Below are 20,716 nucleotides of genomic sequence, written 5' to 3' on the forward strand. Positions count from 1 at the left end.
TATATATATATATATATATATATATATATATATATATATAATTTTGCTTATGGTCATATTTAACTTATTTTGAATTACTAAAGAAAGTTATGACGTTTGATCTAAATTATTGCTTAGGATGAATCTTTATTTTATTTTTTTCGTTTTTTTCGAGACAGGGTTTCTCTGTATAGCCTTGGCTGTTGGCTGTCCTGGAACTCACTTTGTAGACCAGGCTGGCCATGAACTCAGAAATCCACCTGCCTCTACCTTCCAAGTGCTGGGATTGAAGGCGTGCACCATCACGCCCGGCTGAATCTTTATTTTATGATGTTTTAAGTTAACTAGTACTTTATCAAGAAAGTATTGCGCATGAGAAACTCAAGGCTTCCTTATAGTAAGTAACACAGGTTTTGATTAGCTAATTCCTAAGTATTAAAATCTGACATTATTTTTGTTTTTTTCTTTTTTATATTAGAAACATAACTATATAGAAAGTCTTCAGAAAAGTTATGTTTTCTATTTTGAAACTATATTTATTTCAATTACAATTTAGTACCATCACTTACCTCTGGGGAGGAGGGCTTAGGAATTCATGTTTCAGATCAAACAAAGCAAAGTTGAAGCTGCTAGTGGTAGAACCCTCCTTTAATCCTGGCACTTGGAGGCAGAGGCAGATGGATCTCTCTGAGAGTTACAGGCCACCTGGGGTGACATAGTGAGAACCTATCTTTACAGAACAAAAACAAAAACCGAAAGAGGGGAAAAAAAAGCAAACTGTAGATCCTGGGCTGTGGCACTGGTTATGTTCAGTCTGCCCTTCTATGCAGTATCCATCATGCAGACAAGGGCAGTTTTGATTCGATGCTGAGTGGAGACTGGGTTTATAGTGGGGTACGTGTTACTGTGTCTGCTCAGGTGTGGTTGATTCTCATTAGCCACATTCAGTTATGCTACTATGCCTGCTTGTGGTTGGGTCTAAAAGGAGCTGTTGTTTTCTTTTAGAGGGGAACATTCTGAATCATTCTTGCATTTGGAAATCCTTAGAAGGCGTTATTCTCTTTTTTTGTTTTTTAAGTAATATTGCTACATGTTCATTTTAATTTTTATTTCTGTGTCCATGTTTTCTTATAGCTTCTCCACATATAACAACAATAATAATGATGATGCTGTAATAAAGCCTTCATAATTTTCTTCCTTTCTTCCTTCCTTCCTTCCTTCCTCTTTCAAGACGGGATCATGTATCCCAGACTAGCTAGCCTTGGGCTCTATCTCTGTAGCTGAGGAGGATCTTAAACTTGTGATTCTCTGCCTCCACCTACCAAGTGCTTACACCAACATTCAGAGACTATGCAATGCTGGAGAACCTACTGCTTCTTACTGGCTAGACAAGCAGTTTTCCAACTAAGTTACATACCAAGCCCATGCGTTTATTTTTTTTTTAAATAAAAATTTCAGATATATTTCTAGAAGTAGTATTATGCTGTCAAAAAAAGCATCAACTTTTTTTTTTTTTCATTAAATTACTGAATGATTTCTGAAAGACTCACACCATGCTAGCTGTGTGTAACGAGCTGGTTGACTGCTCATTAACTATCAAGTTTGCAACTTCAGTTAACATTACTTGGCTCAGTTTCACAAGTGGGATGACAGTAGTGCATTGTTTCATCTCATATTTCTATAATGACTGATGAGTTTTTTCTGTAGAACTAACTCAGGGTCTATAGAGATGGCTCAGCAGTTAGAGCATAGATCTTCCAGCGGACCTGGGTTCAATTCCTAGCACCCATGTGGTGGCTCGCAACCATTTGTAACTCCAGTTCCAGGGGATCTGTTACTGTCTTTGGCCTCCATGGGCACTTGATTCATGTGGTAAACACATGTTCAGGCAAACATTTATATACCTAAAAATAAATAAAATATCAAAAAACTTTAAATATTTAGAACTCAGCTTGGAAAATATAACTCTAAAATGCCTTTCATCTTCAGAGAGTGTAAAAACAGAGGACTAGATGGTTAATTACTAAACAAAATGTCATATAATTAATGATGAGAACAACTTGAACTGTTCAGAAATTGATATAATGAGCTTTCTTTAGGATTGGTGCAAATTTAAGTTGGTCGGCATGTGTAAAAAGGACACTGATATGCTAGAAGATTGTGTTAAACAGGGCTTGTGAAAAGGGCCAAGCACATGTTATTTTAAAAACTCTTGTGATGTAGCTGGGTATGGGAGTATGGTGGGATATGCCAATAGCTGCTCCGGAGGCATGGGAGAAAAATCCGTTGGATCTAGGAGTTCACAGCCAACTTAAGGAGCATAGCTAATTTTTTTCCTAAAAGTTTAAAATTTTGTATTTGGAATTTCATTTGTTGTGTTACTAAGTTAGGAATTTTCTTTATTGTACTCTTATAGAAATGGGACGCCGGTCTTCAGACACTGAAGAGGAAAGCCGAAGCAAGAGAAAAAAGAAACACCGGAGGCGCTCCTCTTCAAGCAGTTCTTCAGACAGCAGGACATACAGCCGCAAGAAGGGCGGGAGGAGGCCTAGGTCCGACTCAAGATCCTGGTCTAGAGACCGCCAGCCTCGCTCGCATTCTTATGAGAGAAGGTCAATGCTCATAATTTGTTCCATTGTCTGGATAGCAGTGTTGTTGTTGCTATTTTAACTTTTTATTGGTTCTTAGTGAATTTCATGTCATGCACCCTAATCCCACTCATCTCCCTGTCCCTTCATATCCGTCCTCTACTTTTGTGACCTTTCTCCCACAAGCAAATAAAAAATAAGAATACTAATAAAACAAAAGAACCCCCAGAAACAAAACCCCAAAAAATCTTGTCATGGAAGTTATAGTGTGTCACAGTGTCACACAGTATACCCTTTTGTCCGCTCGCAAATACTCACTGCAATGGGTCATTGGTCTGGTTCGAGGCCTCTGACTTCTGCAACGCTATCTATATTGGGTCCTCCCCAGGACTCCTCTTGGGCATCCTGTTGTTGCCCTTTGTCATGGAGATCCTGTAGTTTGGATCTTCAGGACTGGTCCCTTCACATTCTCTAACAGTTCATAGATAGGGAAGATGTTGGGCCGGACCAACTCAAAGCCCTGGATCTGGGCCTGAGTGGTAGCTGAGTCCATGAGCCTGCCAGCTCTCCCACACCTATGCTCCTAGGGCGAGTTCTCCAGGATTACCCGAGCTAGCTCACCCAGTGTCAAAGCTGGCAAGGCACAGGGCCAGCTCTCCTGCCCCCAGGGCCAGCACACTATGCCTTCACCACCAGGACCAGCTATGAGAGTGATGTTCTTGAGAAGCCATCGATTTTTGTATTTTAATTTTATTGGATCAAATACTTTTCTTTGAGTAGTAGGTTCTTAGGTTCCCAACCCAATGATCTTTTTTGTTTTTTCTTTTTCTTACCAGGTAGGCTTACTGTTTTCATCCTTTGTCTCTATGTAGGCAAGTAGATAGAAACTGGTATTGTTCTTGCATTATTTGATGATATTTGGAAAGATTAGATACTACTGTGACCCATAATGTCTAGTTTATTTTTTTTAATTTTATTTTATTTTTAATTTATTTTTTATACTCCATATTGCACTACCCGCCCCCTCCACACCTCCTCCCCCCCAGCCCCATCTCCACATGGGTGCCCTTCATCCCCCCACCTCACCTCTAAACTCCCTGGGGCCTCCAGTCTCTTGAGGGTTAGGTGCATCATCTCTGAATGAACACAGATCAGAAAGTCCTCTACTATATGTGTGTTGGAGGCCTCATATCAGCTGATGTATGCTGTCTGTTTGGTGGTCCAGTATTTGAGAGATCTCAGGGTACAGATTAAATAAGACTGCTGGTCCTCCTACAGGGTTGCTCTTCTCCTCAGCTTCTTTCAGCCTTCCCTAATTCAACACCAGGGGTCAGCTGCTTCTGTCCATTGGTTGGGTGCAAATATCTGCATCTGACTCTTCCAGCTGTTTGTTGGGTCTTTCAAAGGGCAGTCATGATAGGTTCCTTTTTGTGAGTGCTCCATAACTTCAGTAATAGTGTCAGGCCTTGGGACCTCCCCTTGAGCTTGATCCCACTTTGGGCCTCTTGCTGGACCTTCTTTTCCTCAGGCTCCTCTCCATTTCCATCCCTGTAATTCTTTCAGACAGGAACAACTATGGATCAGAAATGTGACTGTGGGATGGCAACCCCATCCCTCACTTGATGTGCTGTCTTCCTGCTGGAGGTGGGCTCTATAAGTTCCCTCTCCCTACTGTTGGCATTTCATTTAAGGTCCCTCCCTTTGAGTCCTGGTTTATTTATTCTGTTTTCATTGAGGAAAGAATGAAACACAAGAATGAGACAAGTTTAGATTTCTCTTTAATACTTACAACTAAAACTTTGATTGCAGTGATGTTTGATAATGGTTTGTTTCAGACGCAGGCGCAGATCAAGCAGCAGCTCTTCTTATGGCTCCAGAAGAAAAAGAAGTCGCAGTCGTTCCAGGGGCCGAGGGAAACCCTATAGAGTTCAAAGGTCTCGGTCAAAAAGCAGAACAAGAAGGTATGTGCAGGAGTACTTTCACTGTGTCCAAACTCCTCCCAGATCCATGGCTCAGAGCAGCAGGAGCTTATTTTCCCTGGGTTCTACAGTTTTGATTGGCTTCAGATGGCAATTCTCTTTTCTCACTGGACACTGCTCAAGTAGTTGTCCTCATCTCATGGGTTTATAGGAACTGCTGGGTTGTTGAGTGTAGCTTCACTCATGTCTCTTGTATTTGTTTCTGGCTGTGACTTCTCATTCTCTGGATGAGGGTGGAAGCATCTGAAGAGGAAGGATAGGAGTTGCAAACTACCCAGGTTTAGAACTAATGTGCTGTGCTCAGTGTGGACTGAGTGTTTATGTCTTTTCAAAACTCGTTAAGACTTCTGCCCCTGTTCCGTCTGTTTGTAGATAAGGCTTTTATAGAGGGTTTAAGTGAGGTTGTTTTTGGGGTCTCCATCTGATAATGCTCTTGGCCTTTAAGAGGAGGAAGTGAGGGGCTGTAGAGATGGCTCAGCAGCTAAAAGTATAGTTCATAACCACCTGTAACTCCAGCACTGAGATACATGCACATATGTGGCATATACATAGACAGATACATACACTTTAGTAAAAGAAGAGAAGGAAGAGGGATCTTTCCATTTCTGCTCAGAGGGTGTCATGGGAGGGCACAGTTAAAAGGCTGACATTTGTAAGACAGAAAACAGTTCTCACAGGGAACCAAACTGTCTGGTACTTGGATCTTGAACTTACAGTCTTAAAAACCCAAGACAATAGACTTCTTGTGTGTACTGTGGTACTTTGCTGTGGCAACCTGAGCAGACTAATGTGTGATAAATGCATCACTCCTGCATTTCTAGCTTTGCTTACAGGGATAGTGTAGGGATAGTGTGAGGAGATGGATATTTTGGACAATGGTAGAAAATGTGCATCAGTAGAGTAGGACCACGGTATTGAGGGGATTGAGAAAAAAGGGATTTAGAAGTTCTTAGACATTGAGAGTTTTTAGACAGAAGAGTAATGGGATAAATGAAAGAATAAACACAGTGCTTTAAAGATTGCTTCTTATCTCTGCTTAGCTCTGTATAGTTTTAGGATCTAACTAGGGGTTCACAATAGTGTAATGGACATAAAATACATATTTCTCATTGCATATGAAGCTTAATTGCAGCAAAGCCTACAATGTTTAGCTGTTCTGGATTTTTGTATTGACATTGTCCACTTCTGCTTTTTATTTAGCACATATATAAACTACTGTGTATAATACACAATTGTTTTCTGTACATGCTCCAGTCTTCCTAGGGTTGGTTTTGTTTTGTTTTGTTTTCCATTACCCCAGCACTTTTTTCTTTTTCTTTTCTTTTTTTTTTTTTTTGCTATCATCTTGTTTTGAAAATTCTTCCAACTCTTTAATGTTGAGTTTTACATAACACTTAATTCTCTATTTCTTTAAAAAAATTTTTTTTATAAATTTCTATCTTTTCTCCCCAGGTCAAATTTAGCTCATCCAGTTTTGAACATCACATGTAGTTTCTGATTTATAACAATTATGAATATTGTGACCTAAGTTTTAATTAAAATTCATGGGTGTGTTTCTTGGTTTTATATCTGGTACTATACCTGCAGTCATAGAGACTTTATAGCATGGTTTAATTTTGAGTAGGGATATTCTCTCCTTTCTTTGAACCATTTATGTTTCATATGATATAAATTTGCTATTAACTCGCCTAGTTTCTATAATAAAAGCTTGGTGTTATTTTTAGTCAGATTTTATCACATTTAAAAGCCAAGGACAGTTGATACTTTTATCATGCTAAGTTTTATTTTAGAGCAGACTTTAGGATTTATTTAATTTTTATAAGGAATGTTTTCTTTGTATAACTTTTTGCTCATATACTGCTAAAGTCGTCCCAAAGTAATTTAACTTCTTACTGTTATTATTCATGGAGTTTTCTGTACATAGGATGACTATTTGTTACCGATAAGTATGAAACCTGTGGAACTCATGTTAATCTGTGTCCTTTCTTACTCAGTCCTTTTATTGTGCCAGTTCATGTGTGCATCTCCAGGGCTCATCTCAAATACAAGCAGTTTTGCTTCCTAATTCGTATTCTTTCATTTTCTTTCTGCTGTCTGATTGTATTGCTTTTAATTTCTAGGATTATTAACTTCTCAGCATTGGAAATGATACACATTTTTTTCTGTGATTTTACTGAAAAAAAAGTCTTGTATTTCTTCTATCTCTAGGCTTATAACATGTATACTCTTTTGTTTTAAGAGCTGGCCTGTCACCTTCTTCCCTCTCCAAAAATGGGTGCTGAGGGTTGAATTGTCTTGAAGCCTTTTCATCCAGAGCAGAAATGGCGGTCACTTCCAGATCTCCTAAGGAACCATGTTGCATTTCTGGGGTTAACCTCAGTAGATCAACATTTGTTGTTTTTTTGGTGTGGTATGAGCTTCTGTTCTCTGATTTTTTTTTAACTTCATACTTTTACATTGATATTTATATGTGATATTCATCTTCTTTGTTCTGCGTTTATTAAATTTATTACCTACATTGTTTTCCCTTTCTTCACAAAGAGAACTCAAAATTTCACCTTTCATTTTCAATGCCCAGGAACAATTTTGGATTATTGGGATTGTGCTATTTGAAACTTTGGTATATTCAGGAAACCCTCTGGGCTCAGTGCCATATATAATAACTTTCTTGATTTCTTTAACAGAAATTGTACAGCCTGAATATTCTATTTCGTTTGACTTCCTTTTAATAAATGTTTTTGTCTAGTACATCGTCCATTTCATGTAGATTTTAAATAAGTGCCTAGAGGTCTGCAAAGTGCCCTCTGATGACTTCAAGCTTTTCTTTTACTTCAGGCCTTATTTTCCTTTTGTCTTTCATTAATTTATTATTACAACTGTTTTCTTATTTAAATTATCTGGCAGATTACCTAAATTTGAAAGAAAAAATGTGGACAAAAGAGATGGCTCAGTTAAGAGCACTAACTGTCCAGAGTTCAGTCTCCAGCAACCACATGGTAGCTCGCAACCGTCTGTGATGGAATCTGATGCCCTCCTCTGGCATATGGATGTACATGCAGATAGAGCACTCATACATAAAATAAATACATACATCTACAAAATAATAATATTACAAGAAGAAATGCCAGGCATGGCTAGTACATGCCTACAGTCTATAATTCCAGCACGAAAGAGGCAGAGGCAGGAGAGTCAGAAATTCAAGGTCATGCTCAGCTATAGCAAGTTTGCGACAAACCTGTGCCACACAAGACCCTACCTCAAAAATAAGCAGATAAAAAGTAGACTTTGATTAATTATGCCTTCTGTTTTTCTGTTTCCTTAGTTATTTCTTTTATTCTTATTTCCTATTCTATACTTTTATAAAAGTAATTATTTATTTTTACTTTATGTGCATTGGTGTTTATCTGCATGTATTTCTCTGTGAGAGTGTCAGATCTTAAAGTTACAGATAGTTGTGAACTACCATGTAGGTGCTGGGAATTGATCCTGCGCCTCTGGAAGAATAGACAGTGCTCCTAACCACTGAATTATCGCTCTAGTCCCCTCTGTATTTTAATTTTACTTATTTAATTTTGTAATTAAGAATACATTTCTGTGTGTATGCTTGTGTGTGTATATGTGTGAACTTGTTTGTGCTGTGGTGTGTTTATAAAGATCATTTACTTTATGAGTTCCAGTGACTGAATGCAGGCTTGGCAGTGAACACCACCACTGAACCATCTTCCCAGCCCTTTTGTTTCCTAGCTTGTGATCTGGCAATTAATTTATATTTGTATGTATATCTTCTGCTGATAAAAGTGTTTAATGCAGTCTAGGCGTGGCAGCACATGCCTTTAGTTCCAGCACTAAGTAGGCAGAGACAGGCAGATCTATGAGTTTGAGGCCCACCTGATCTACAGTCAGTTGCAGGACAGCCAGGGATACACAGAGAAACCTTGTCTCTGAAAACAACAACAACAACAACAACAACAAAGACAGAAAAGTGTTTACGGCCACAAATTTTCCTGAAATTTCAGTGGACTTTTTTCCCTCCAAGATACTAAAATTTTCAATATATAGCAAAGTTGATGTAATTTGATATTGAATACTCATATTCACTACCTAGATATTTTTATTAACTTTCTACTTGATTAATCACATACCTACTCATTTCTTCCTCTCCGTGCATTAATTCATCCTAAAGTTTCATCCATTGTTTCAGATATATGTATATATTCCTTTGTATATGTAAAATATGTATATATTTTAGTATCTAATCATAGAGTCAATATTTCACAAATTTTTCTTTTGAAAAAAATACTTGAAACCTTTTTGTGGTAACATTTATAATTTTACAGTATACAGTTCTACAATACATTTGTTGAACTTGACAAATACATACACCTTACTCATTTATTTACTTATATATTTTTTAATAAATTTTTAATTATTTAAATACATTTTATACATCAAACATTAATAAAATTGAGCATTTTGAGAATCAAATACTACATAAAAATTTGTTCAGCTTTTATATTCATATCCTTTTATACCATAGAAATATCATTAATGAATATTTAATACTATCTATAGCTGAGGATACTATGTCTAATGTTGAATACTAAATTATTTCAAAACATACAAAATATTCTTTGGGAGTTAAGCATAGTAAAAGAGCATTAAATATTAAAAATGAATCATTAAGAAATATATTCAAAAGCCCTTATTTTATACCACCTGACATAGTTAGAGAATATTTAAAATTCATTATATATCTGTGTATATTGTTTAACAGTCAGTTTACTTAAAAAAGATTATCAGTGTTTCTAGGAGAGAAGTTATTTTATCAGTAAGTATATTTTAAAATTTTCAAGATAGCAAAAACTCTGAAGTTAAGCATTAAAAAAATGCCAATTTCAAGCACAGTGAGAAAAATTGTCAATATTTCCATGATGTTTGTAGAACATGATTTTAATGTTTTCAACTGTTAATATTTCAACCAACAGAGTAATTATTTTAAGATATATTCCATTTTTATGTCTCCCTTTTCATTTCTGATTTTGTTAATTTGGATACTGTTTCTGTGCCCTCAGGTTAGTCTGGCTAAGGGTTTATCTATCATGTTGATTTTCTCAAAGGACCAGCTCCTGGTTTTGTTGAATCTTTGTATAGTTCTTTTTGTTTCTATTTGGTTGATCAGCCCTGAGTTTGATTATTTCCTGTGGTCTTTTTTCCTCTTGGGTATATTTACTTCTTTTTGTTCTAGAGCTTTCAGGTGTGCTGTCAAGTTACTAGTGTAAGCTCTCTTTAGTTTCTTTTTGGAGGCACTTAGAGCTATGAGTTTTCCTCTTACTACTGCTTTCATTGTGTCCCATAAATTTTGATATGATGTGTCTTCATTTTCATTAAATTCTAAAAAGCCTTTAATTTCTTTTCTTATTTCTTCCTTGACCAAGTTATCATTGAGCGTTTTTCAGCTTCCATGTGTATGTGTGCTTTCTGTTGTTTTTGTTGGTATTTAAGACCAGCTTTAGTCTGTGGTGATCTGATAGGATACATGGGATTATGTCAGTTTTCTTGTATCTGTTGAGACCTGTTTTGTGACCAATTATATAGTCCATTTTGGAGAAGGTACCGTGTGGTGATGAGAAGAAGTTGTATGCTTTTGTTTTAAGATGAAATGTTCTATAGATAACTGTTAAACCCATTTGGTTCTGTTAGTTTCACTGTGTCTCTGTTTAGTTTCTGTTTACATGATCTTTCGATTACTGAGAGTGGGGTATTGAAGTCTCCCACTATTATCGTGTGGTGTGTGATATGTGCTTTGAGTTTTAGTAAGGCTTCTTTTATGAATATGGGTGCCCTTGCATTTGGAGCATACATGTTCAGAATTGAGAGTTCATTTTGGTAGATTTTTCCTTTGACCAGTATGAAGTGTCCTTCCTTATCTTTTTTGATAACTTTTGGTTGAAGGTTGATTTTATTCAATATTAGAAAGGCTACTCCAGCTTGTTTCTTGGGACCATTTGCTTTGAAAATTGTTTTCCAACATTTTACTCTGAGGTAGTGTCTGTCTTTGTCAGTGAGGTCGTTTCCTGTATGCAGCAAAATGATGTATCCAATCTGTTAGTCTATGTCTTTTTATTGGGGGAATTGAGTCCATTGATGTTAAGATATTTTAAGGAAAAGTGATTGTTACCTCCTGTTATTTTTGTTGTTATAGGTGTTCTTATGTTTGTGTGGCTATCTTCTTTTGGGTTTGTTGAAAGATTACTTTCTTGCTTTTTCTAGGGTGTAGTTTCACTCCTTGTGTTGGTATTTTCCATCTATTATCCTTTGTAGGGCTGGATTTATGGAAAGATATTATGTAAGTTTGGTTTTGTCATGGAATCTTTTTGTTTCTCCGTCTATGGTAATTGAGAGTTTTGCTGGGTATAGTAGTCTGGACTGGTATTTATGTTATCTACCCAGGATCTTCTAGCTGTCATAGTCTTTGGTGAGAAGTCTGGTGTAATTCTGATAGGTCTGCCTTTATATGTTACTTGACCTTTTTCCCTTACTGCTTTTAGTGCATTTGGTGTTTTGATTATTATATGACGGGAGGAATTTCTTTTCTGGTCCAATGTATTTGGAGTTCTATAGGCTTCTTGTATGTTCATGGACATCTCTTTCTTTACTCTAGGGAAGTTTCCTTCTATAATTTTGTTGAAGATACTTACTGGCCTTTTCAGATGGAAATTTTCGCTTTCTTCTATACCTATTATCCTTAGGTTTGGTCTTCTCATTGTATCCTGGATTTCTTGGATATTTTGGGTTAGGAACGTTTGTTTTTTGCATTTTCTTTGATTGTTGTGTCAATGTTTTCTATGGTATCTTCTGCACCTGATATTCTCTCTTCTATCTCTTATATTCTGTTGGTGATGTTTGCATCTATGACTCCTGATCTCTTTCCTAGATTTTCTAACTCCAGAGTTGTCTTCTTTTGTGATTCTGTATTGTTTCTATTTTCATTTTTAGATCCTGGATGGTTTTATTTATTTCCTTCACCTGTTTGATTTTGTTTTCCTGTAATTCTTTAAGGAATTTTTGTGTTTCCTCTTTAAGGGTTTCTAGCTGTTTACCTGTGTTCTCCTTTATTTCTTTAAGGGATTTATTTATGTCCTTCTTACTTCTATCACCATCAGGAGAAGTGAATTTTAGATCCTAATCTTTCTTTTCAAGTGTGATGGTGGTTCCAGTACTTGCTATGGTGGGAGAACTGGGTTCTGATGATGCCAAGTAACCTGGTTTCTGTTGCATATGCTCTTAAGCTTGCCTCCCACCATCTGACTATCTTTAGTGTTACCTGCCCTTGCTATATCTGACTGGAGCCTGTCCTTCCTGTGATCCTGGTTGTGTCAGAACTCCTCAGAGTCAAGCTGTCTCTGTGATCCTGTGATTCTGGGATCCTGAGATCCTGAGGTCCTGGATTTGTCCTGGGGGTCAAGCTGCCTCTGGGACCCTGAGATCCTGGTGTGACCAAGCTCCTGGGATTCTGGGATCTTATGATCCTGTGATCCTAGGCGTGTTAGAACACCCAAGAGTGAAGCTTCTTCTGAATGTTGTGGGACTGGCTAGGGAGTTTGGACCCAAGGTCTGCTCAGGGCACTGTCTCAGACCAGAAGGAAACTGTGCCACTGGTTGGGTGGAGGTCCCAGTTACTCCAGGTGTTGGTGCAGATGTTGTGTCCTCCTCACCTCTGATCCTATGATCCTGGGCATGTTAGAGTGCTTGGGATTGGGGCTTCCTCTGAGTGTTGTGGAACTGGATGGGGAATTCACACCCAAGGTCTGCTCAGGGTTCTGGCTCAGACAGGAGGGCGGTGTATACCTTTCAAAATAATAGACCTGATAGTCACTTATAACTTTTCTTAATTCCTGCTTGCCCACTGAACTGGAGCAACAGTTTTGGTTTCTTATCAAATAGATTTATTTCATGTGCCTGCAATCATGTACTATATACATTTTTGTCAAGGCTTTTTATTAGCTATAATACTTTTGAGATTTATTTTATGTATGTTGATAATCATGTCTTTTGATTATTGAACAATATTCTGTAGTATGAATCTTACTGCATTTTATTGGAGAATTTTGTGTAAAATCATATAGTAGTGATATTTTGCATATGTCCTCGTCTACTTAAAATGCTTTCATTACTATATTAGTACTTGTTACTTTTCATTTCTGAATGGTAAATATATCATGGTTTATTTCATACATATACCCATACATACATATTTATATATACTATACTAAAAGTTCTATTCAGTATTGAAAATGGGGCATTGAAATCCCTGCCAGGCTGGCAAGATAAGATGGCTTAACTGGTAAAGGTTAACTGTCCAGTCTGTTCTCAGACCCGAGGACCTGAGTTGGATCCCTGAGACTCACATGGTAGAAGGAGAGAACCAACTTCCTCTACATGTGTACTGTGATATGCACATGCCCAGACATACTCATGCAAAATAAGCAGATAAAACTGTAATAAAATCTTCTACTGTTTTTACTAATATTTCTCATGTCATCGTTGTAAATATTTGCAACATGTATTTGGGTACTCTGATGTTTAGTGCATATATGCTTAAAACTGCTCTGCCTTCCTGCTGCTGCAGACCGACTGCCTTCCTGCTGCTGAACAGACCGACTTTTCCTATACCCATTCCTCTTGTCTGTCTTTGACTTGTAGTCTGTATTGTTTGATCTAAGTTTTGCCACTTCTGTTCTTTTTGGTTACCATGTATATTGAATATGTTTCCATTCTTTGTTTAATATATGTCTTTGTAGCCAAGGCTTGTCTCTTTATTTTATTGATTAAGTTTGTTCGTTGACAGTTTCATACTTGTATATAAAGCATCCTGTTTCTTTTTACTCCTGTTTCTGTTATTTCCTTCCTACCTCTGTCATTATTTCCTCCTCCTTCCAAGTCAAAGTCACTTTTCCAAATTCACATCGTCTTGTTTTCTGACCCACTGATTTTAATCAGGATTATTTTTGTGGCCTGGGGTTTGGAACTATTCACTGGGACCTGGTGAGCTTATCTTTGAGTACACAACTGAATATAATTCCTGATGTTCCCCAGGGTCTCTTGGTAGTCAGAAGTTCAGTATGGAGGGGTAAAGGGTTATAAACACCCCCAATCCATGATTGGCTGCAGATGGGCACAGTTTTGTGGAGCCCAGTGTAAGCAGCCATAGCTATCATGGAGACCGTGCTCACCATGCTGTAGTGCTCTGGAGATAGGTTTTGACAGCCTTTCTTCCAATAGTCAGGCTCTCCATTCTCTGCGTTCCCTCTGTTGTGATGTTCCCTGAACTTTAGAGGGTAGTATAAAGACCCTGTTTAGAGCTGTCCTTAGGATTGCACTTATTCCTAGAACTTTGACCTGTTATGTATGAGTCAGGTTCATTGCAATTCACTGGAAAGGGAAGTTTCTGTGATTAAAGATGTAATAAATATTTAGAATTTAGTTTGGTTCTGTGATGGTTGGAATGAATATGGCTCCTGTGGACTTATAAGGAGTGGCACTATTAGGAGGTGTGACCTTGTTGGAGGAAGTTTGACACTGGGGGTGGGCTTTGAGGTTTCAGATGCTGAAGCCAGGCCCAGTGTTTCTCTCTCTCCCTGCTGCTTCCTGATCCACATGAAGAACTCTTGGCTCCTTCTCTAGCACCATGACTGCCCGTGTCTGCTATGCTTCCCACTATGATGATAATGGACTAAACCTCTAAAACTATAAGCCATCCCCAATCAAATGTTTTTCCTTAACAAGAATTGCCTGGGACTGGTGTCTCTTCATAACAATTGAACACTAAGATGGGTTCCATTCCAACTTATCTAAAAATTAGTAGTGAGTTCCCTCATTCCCCTATGATATCCTTAATTATGGGTTTTTGATCATGGTTATACTGTTGTAAGGCTTTTGTCTTATAGACAGCAATTAGTTGCATATTGTCTTGTTAATTCATCCAGTTATGCTATGAATTTGTTTTGTTTTTGTTTTGGAGAGATTTAACATACTTATATTTAAAGTAATTAATCAGAGATCCACTGGTTCACACACTTGGAGTCCCATTAAAAACACTAAGCTGGAAGAGACAATATATATGCAAAGGACCTGGTGAAGACCCTTCCAGACCTGCACAGGTCCTGTGCATTGCTGCTCAGTCTCCGTGAGTTCATATGGACTTTGCTCAGTTCATTCAGAAGGCCTTGTTCCTCTGGTGTCCTCCATCCCCTGTGGCTATTACACTCTTTCTGCCTCCTCTTCAGCTGGGTTCCCTGAGCTCTGAGGGGAGGGATTCAGTGGGGACCTCTCACTGAGAGCTGTGTGTTGTAAGGTTTCTCTCTGTGCAATGCCTGGCTATGGCTTCTTGGTTGCTACAGGAAGAAGCTTCTCTGATGACAGCTGAATAAGGAACTGATCTCATTGAGCTTTCTGAGTCTGGGTTACCTCACTCAGGATGAACTGTCCTGGTTCCATCCACTGGCCTGTACATTTCATGATGGCTTTTTTTTTTTGAACAGTTGAGTAGTACTCCATTGTGTAAATGTACCATATTTTCTTTATTCTTCTGTTGAGGGACATCTAGGTTGGTTCCAGTTTCTGACTGTTATGAACAATGCAGCAATGAACATGATTGAGCAAGTGTCCTTGTGGTAGGATGGAGCCTTCTTTGGGTATATGCCCAAGAATGGTATAGCTGGATCTTGAGGTAGATCGATGCCAGCTTTCTGAAGAACCACCATATTGATTTCCATAATGGCTCTATTAGTTTACACGCCCACCAGCAAAAAAAAAAAAAAAAAAAAAAGAGTGTTCCCCTTGCTCCACATCCTCGCCAGCAAGAGTTGTCATTTTTTCTTTCTTTTTTTTGAGCTTAGCCCTTCTGACAAGTGTAAGATGGAATTTCAAAGTAGTTTTGTTTTGCATTTCCCTGAAGGCTAAGGATGTTGAACATTACTTAAGTATTTCTCAGCCATTTGAGTTGCTTTTTTTGAGATTTTCTGTTTAGATTTTTGGGTATGCCTTTGTAATCCTAGTCCTTGAGAGGTGGAGATAGAAGGATTAAAACTATAAAACAGGATCAAGGTCATCCTGGACTGTGTGAGACAGTGGCCCAGGTTGGCTTGGAACTCACTGTGCAGTGTAAACTGAGCACAGACTCTTGGTACTCCTCCTTCAGCCGTTCAGATGCTGGCATTACAGTTGCTCACCACTATCGTCATGGTCATCATACCTGTTGTCCTCCCTGCCTTGTCCCACTTCACCTCCTCTCCTCGCCTTCCTCCTCCTCCTCCCTGTCTTCCTACTCCCTTTTCCTTCTCTCCCATTTTCCCTCCCTTTCTTCTTCCTCGTCCACTGTGGCACTTTGTAGAATCACTGAGCTGAGCTGAGTTCTGGGAGAGGCAGATGTTTGCTGCCACTCAGCTTTGTCTCCTGTTCTCTGATGGTTGTTTGGTTTGCTTGTTGCTGTTCAGACTGTCTCTGTTCAGCTCTGAGGCCTGTGCTTTTTGGCTCTGACATTTTACTGTCAGTCATTGTCAGATTATTACTCTTTTTAAAATAGCTACTTAAAAACCCTAATATTAGACTAATAGGCAAGTTGAAACGATCTTACAGAATTCCCATGTATCCTTTATGTAACCTCACTATAGTTAACAAATATGTTATTAACAATGTAGCAGTTAGCCTTTAGATATCATTTAAATCTCATTCATTTTCTGAGCAGTGCCCTTTCTCATCTTTTTTAACCTTTATCCTTCTGAAGAATATTTAACTATTCTCTATAATGTTCCTCATTTCCCTCAGTTTGGGCTTCTATGACTTTTTTTGTCTTTCTGGTTAGGATGAGTTATGGTTTTGTTATGAATATCAACTGGTGAGTGTTCTTTGGTGTTAGGTATCAAGGCGTTCATGATGTTGCTGTCATCGGTGGTATTACCTTTGGCAGACATTGACTTATGAATATTTAAAGTATACCTCATCTGAAATGATCATTTGAAATTTGCTTAATGGTATTTCTAATTTTTGTGGATGGCAGCAGGTAGAGGCGTAGGCTCATTTATTTTAATATAGAGGTCAAACACCCTTATATTACTAGAGTCTCAGGTTTGTTTTGCTTGCACATGTGTGTATGTGCTACCTACGTGCCTGGTGCCTTTGGGCCAGAAGAGGGCGTTGGAGTCCCTGGAACTGTAATGGTAGATGACTGTGAATCTCTCAGTAGGTCTGGCAAGCAAACCTAGACTCTCTGCAAGAGCAACCGAGCCATTTTTCCAGCTTTAGTTTCACTCTGAATAGCTTGATACCTTAAAAAGAAGTTAACTGACCATGCGAGTAAGATTCTCTGTTTGGATAGTTGGTTTGGTTCAATTGCTCTATTTTTAATATCAACCTTAGACAGTTTTTATTATTATGTGAGGGAGTCCCTGAATAACTAAGGAAAGGTTTAAACAACATAAATTTATTTCCCACAGTTGGTTGGGTAATGATGAAGGCTCCTTTGTGGATCATAGATGACCATCTTCTTGCTTTGTTTTCCCTCCTGTAGTGGAGAATACTGAGGAAGGAAGCAATCTTTATCTTATCTCTATCGGGGCACTAGTGCTATGAAGAGACACCATGGCCCTGACAACTCTTTTTTTTTTTTTTTTCTTGAGACAGGGTTTCTCTGTGTAGCCCTGGCTGTCCTGGAACTCACTCTGTAGACCAGGCTGGCCTCGAACTCAGAAATCCCCCTGCCTCTGCCTCCCGAGTGCTGGGATTAAAGGCGTGCGCCACCACGCCCAGCGGCCCTGACAACTCTTATAAAAGAAAGCACTTAATTGGGGGCTTGCTTACAATTTTAGAGGTTTGGTCCATCATCATTATGGTGGGGATCATGGTGGTACCACAGGCTGACCTGGTGCTGGAGAAGTAGCTGAGAGTTCTTCATCTGGATTTGTGACCAGCAGGAAGGGTGAGACACTGGGCCTGGCTTGGGCTCTTGAAACCTCAAAGCCCACCCCTAGTGACATACTTCTTCAAACAAGGCCACAGCTCCTTCAGTCCTATTGGGGTCCCTGTGCTCATATTTTCTGACATAATATTGCTGCTCTTATTAGTTCCTCTGGATTTCCTCTGAAAACATTCTTACTGTCTGGTAGGTAAGCATTTCACTCTGCTTGTTTGGACTGTTTATTTCATTTTCTTGGCTCATTTCTATGTGTAGTGTGTTCCTGTCAGTGTTGGAGAAACTGACGAGGGTGGGCATCCCTGTAGTGCTCTGTGTCCTAGGGAGACACCCACTCTTTTACCTTTAACTACAGGGTTAGCTACAGGCTTGGGTTTGTTTTCCTTACTGTTTGCCTTCTAAGCCTGAAGAGAAGTCTTTCCATATATCTTGCTGAGAAATTTTTTTAACATTAATTGGTGTTGATTTTTGTTAGTCTATTATCTTTCAAAATAAAGTATGTTTATTTTCCAATGTCTTTTCATGTTTTTCACCTTACCTCTTGATGATTTGTTTGACTTTGGTAGGCATATGTATTTATTGAAGATTAATTACACAGTTACTTGATTTTCTTTTCTTTGTTTTTGCTAAGGTGTATATCTGGGTTGCCCACTGATTTCAAACTCTTGAAGTCAAGTAATCCTCTGTCTTAGTCTCATGAGTTATAAACCTGTTCCAATTATAATTGTTTTTCTTTACTTAAACATTTACATTTCATTTATTCTGTGTGTGTGTGTGTGTGTGTGTGTGTGTGTGCACGCCAGAAGACACCATACAGGAATCAGTTCTCTTCTCCCACCAGGTGGGACCTGTTGAATGAACTCAAGTCTCCAGGCTTGGCAGCAAGTACATTATCCTTTGAGCCATGCAGTTAGCTCTGATGTTCCTTTTATTTCCTAATTGAGAGAGGGTAGGATAATTATTATATTATTGTATTAATAATATAATTTATTAGATTATATTCAGAAGACCTGTTATATATTTGTGTTATTTTAGGATATAAACAAATATATTTCCTTATGAACTAGGACCTACCAGATAGATATTTCCCATTATTTAGTTTGTAAGCTTATTTGCAGGAGTCATTTTTTTCACTAGAGGCATTTCTCTTTGCTTTTGGAAGATGGCAATAGAGGATTTCCCCTGCAACAAGCTGGATAGAGACATTAGCTGATAGGTGAGCTCTAGGCTGGTGGCTTGATAGATCTTGTACCACCGAATAAGTTAGAAGACTAAGGGAGGTTGTCCCTGATGTCAGCGGCTCCGCATGTGTTACCTCCCCATGTCTACATATACAAACATGCATGCAATACAAATATATGAAAATGGGGTAAGGAAGAAAAATTGCATCCTGTAGACTATGTATATAAAGTTATTAGGGAAGATATTGATTATTGTGTGTTAGAGAAAGTCATGAAAATCTCACTCTAATATAGTTTCACAGATAGAGCAAATAGCACACATTTACTAACTGAGAGGGGTACAGCATATTTCCAGGAAATGTGTTTGTTTAATAATAAATGTGTTTGTTTCCAGCGTACTTTGTGTTGGACTTACCAACATATACCTATAATCTTATCTTTCTGGAAGGTAAAGCAACAGGAAGACATGTTCAAGGCTAAAAAATGTCTCAAAAAATGATCACTAAGTACCATCACCACCACTATAAAAAAGTCATTTGTAAACTGAAAAGGTAGCATTCTCATAAATAAATAATTTTTATTCTTTATTTACTTGTTATAATATATTCATGAGCTTACTCTTATATCATTGGGGTTTAGTGGCTTAACAGAATTTTAGAAAAAGTCTAATTCTCATATTTCCTATGTCTTTATGTAAGGAACAAAGAGCAACATTTCTGATCTAATTTTGTGTATATTCTGTTTTGAAGTATTAAGTAGAAAAGTTGGATTAGATTTTAATAGAGTAATCTTTGTCTTTTCTTAATTTGAGCAATATTGATCTTTTTAAAATTAAAATTAGATTTTTTAAGTTTGTAAAATTATTGTTCTACTTCATATGAAACAGGTGATCTTTATTCACATAAGCTCTAAGTAAATATCTGGGAATCATAATTTTATATTGAATGATCTTTTCTTGCTTTTGTAATGTTTTCCTCATAGTTCTTTTGATTTTAATAGTTACTTCCTAATCAACAAATAAAGTCAAAACCTCTTCTGCATTCATTGTTTCAAACCCATTACTGTCTACAAATAAGCATCATTGAGTCCCTGTTAAGAACTATCAAGTATATAAGATCATGTGCAGATGTCGGCATAGGCTTAAATATAGACTTTATTCCTGGGTAGTCTCTGGTTTTGAAATGAGTAGTGCTTCAGTTCTGGGATGCACATTTACCTGCAAATCAAAGATGAGATGAGGCTAGAATTTAAGTGGCATTGGAGGTTTTCATTTATTTCTTCTTATTCGTACTTTAAGTTTTATTGTGATTATATTTAAGTATTCACTTAGATCTTTTTAAAAGTACCTCTGAATAGTTATTAAATTTAAAACATTTAAATAAGGCTATTTTGATATCCAATTATGAAAATTATAGAAATTATACAAATGGTTGATTTCCCAGTTTTATTCTTTTTTAACCTATTGATTTTTGTTTTGCTTATATCTGAAAATGAGGAAAAAATGTGTGCTTAGAGAGCAATTATTTTATTTTATTGAGGACATATCTTAAAAGTCAAGAAGTGAAGCCGCTTGGTAATGCTATAAATTTGAAACTGTCCTACAGCAAGACACTACAATGCAAATAGGACTTAATAAGATCACAAACTGAATTTCAGTGAAACAACCAAGATTTACATTAAATTAGGAATTTTAAAACTGATTTAGTTTGTTTTACTGAGCATTTGCTTAATAACATTTTGCCTTCTTGCAATCTTTTTAAAGACAATAATTCGTCTGTGAAATGCAGGCACATCTTCAGTAGAAAAATTGAAAGTAACAGCTCACTTTCTGAAACCACACATATAGCGATATAAAGAAATATTTCAGCTCTACAAAATTTAATAAATCATCCCATTTCCTAATTTGATCATATTAGATGCTGATGTGGAAGAAGCATTTCAAATACCATCTCCTCATTAATATACATCAGTCTGGGGAATAGAATGGAATACTTATGCAGAGATGTCACAGTTACTGTT

At 37.5% G+C, this 20,716-nt stretch overlaps 1 protein-coding gene across 1 annotated transcript in view; it reads left to right on the top strand.

Moving 5' to 3' along the window:
- Positions 1-20,716, top strand: part of Rsrc1 (arginine and serine rich coiled-coil 1) — a 300,961-nt gene that overhangs the window by 7,708 nt on the left and 272,537 nt on the right. The window contains exons 2-3 of the mRNA XM_029538027.1: positions 2,396-2,591; positions 4,403-4,528. Coding sequence (XP_029393887.1) covers positions 2,396-2,591; positions 4,403-4,528 — 322 coding nt within the window. The remainder of the gene's footprint in view (positions 1-2,395; positions 2,592-4,402; positions 4,529-20,716) is intronic.

Source organism: Mus pahari, chromosome 4 (genome assembly GCF_900095145.1).
Source record: "Mus pahari chromosome 4, PAHARI_EIJ_v1.1, whole genome shotgun sequence".
NCBI classification, from domain to species: Eukaryota; Metazoa; Chordata; class Mammalia; order Rodentia; family Muridae; genus Mus; species Mus pahari.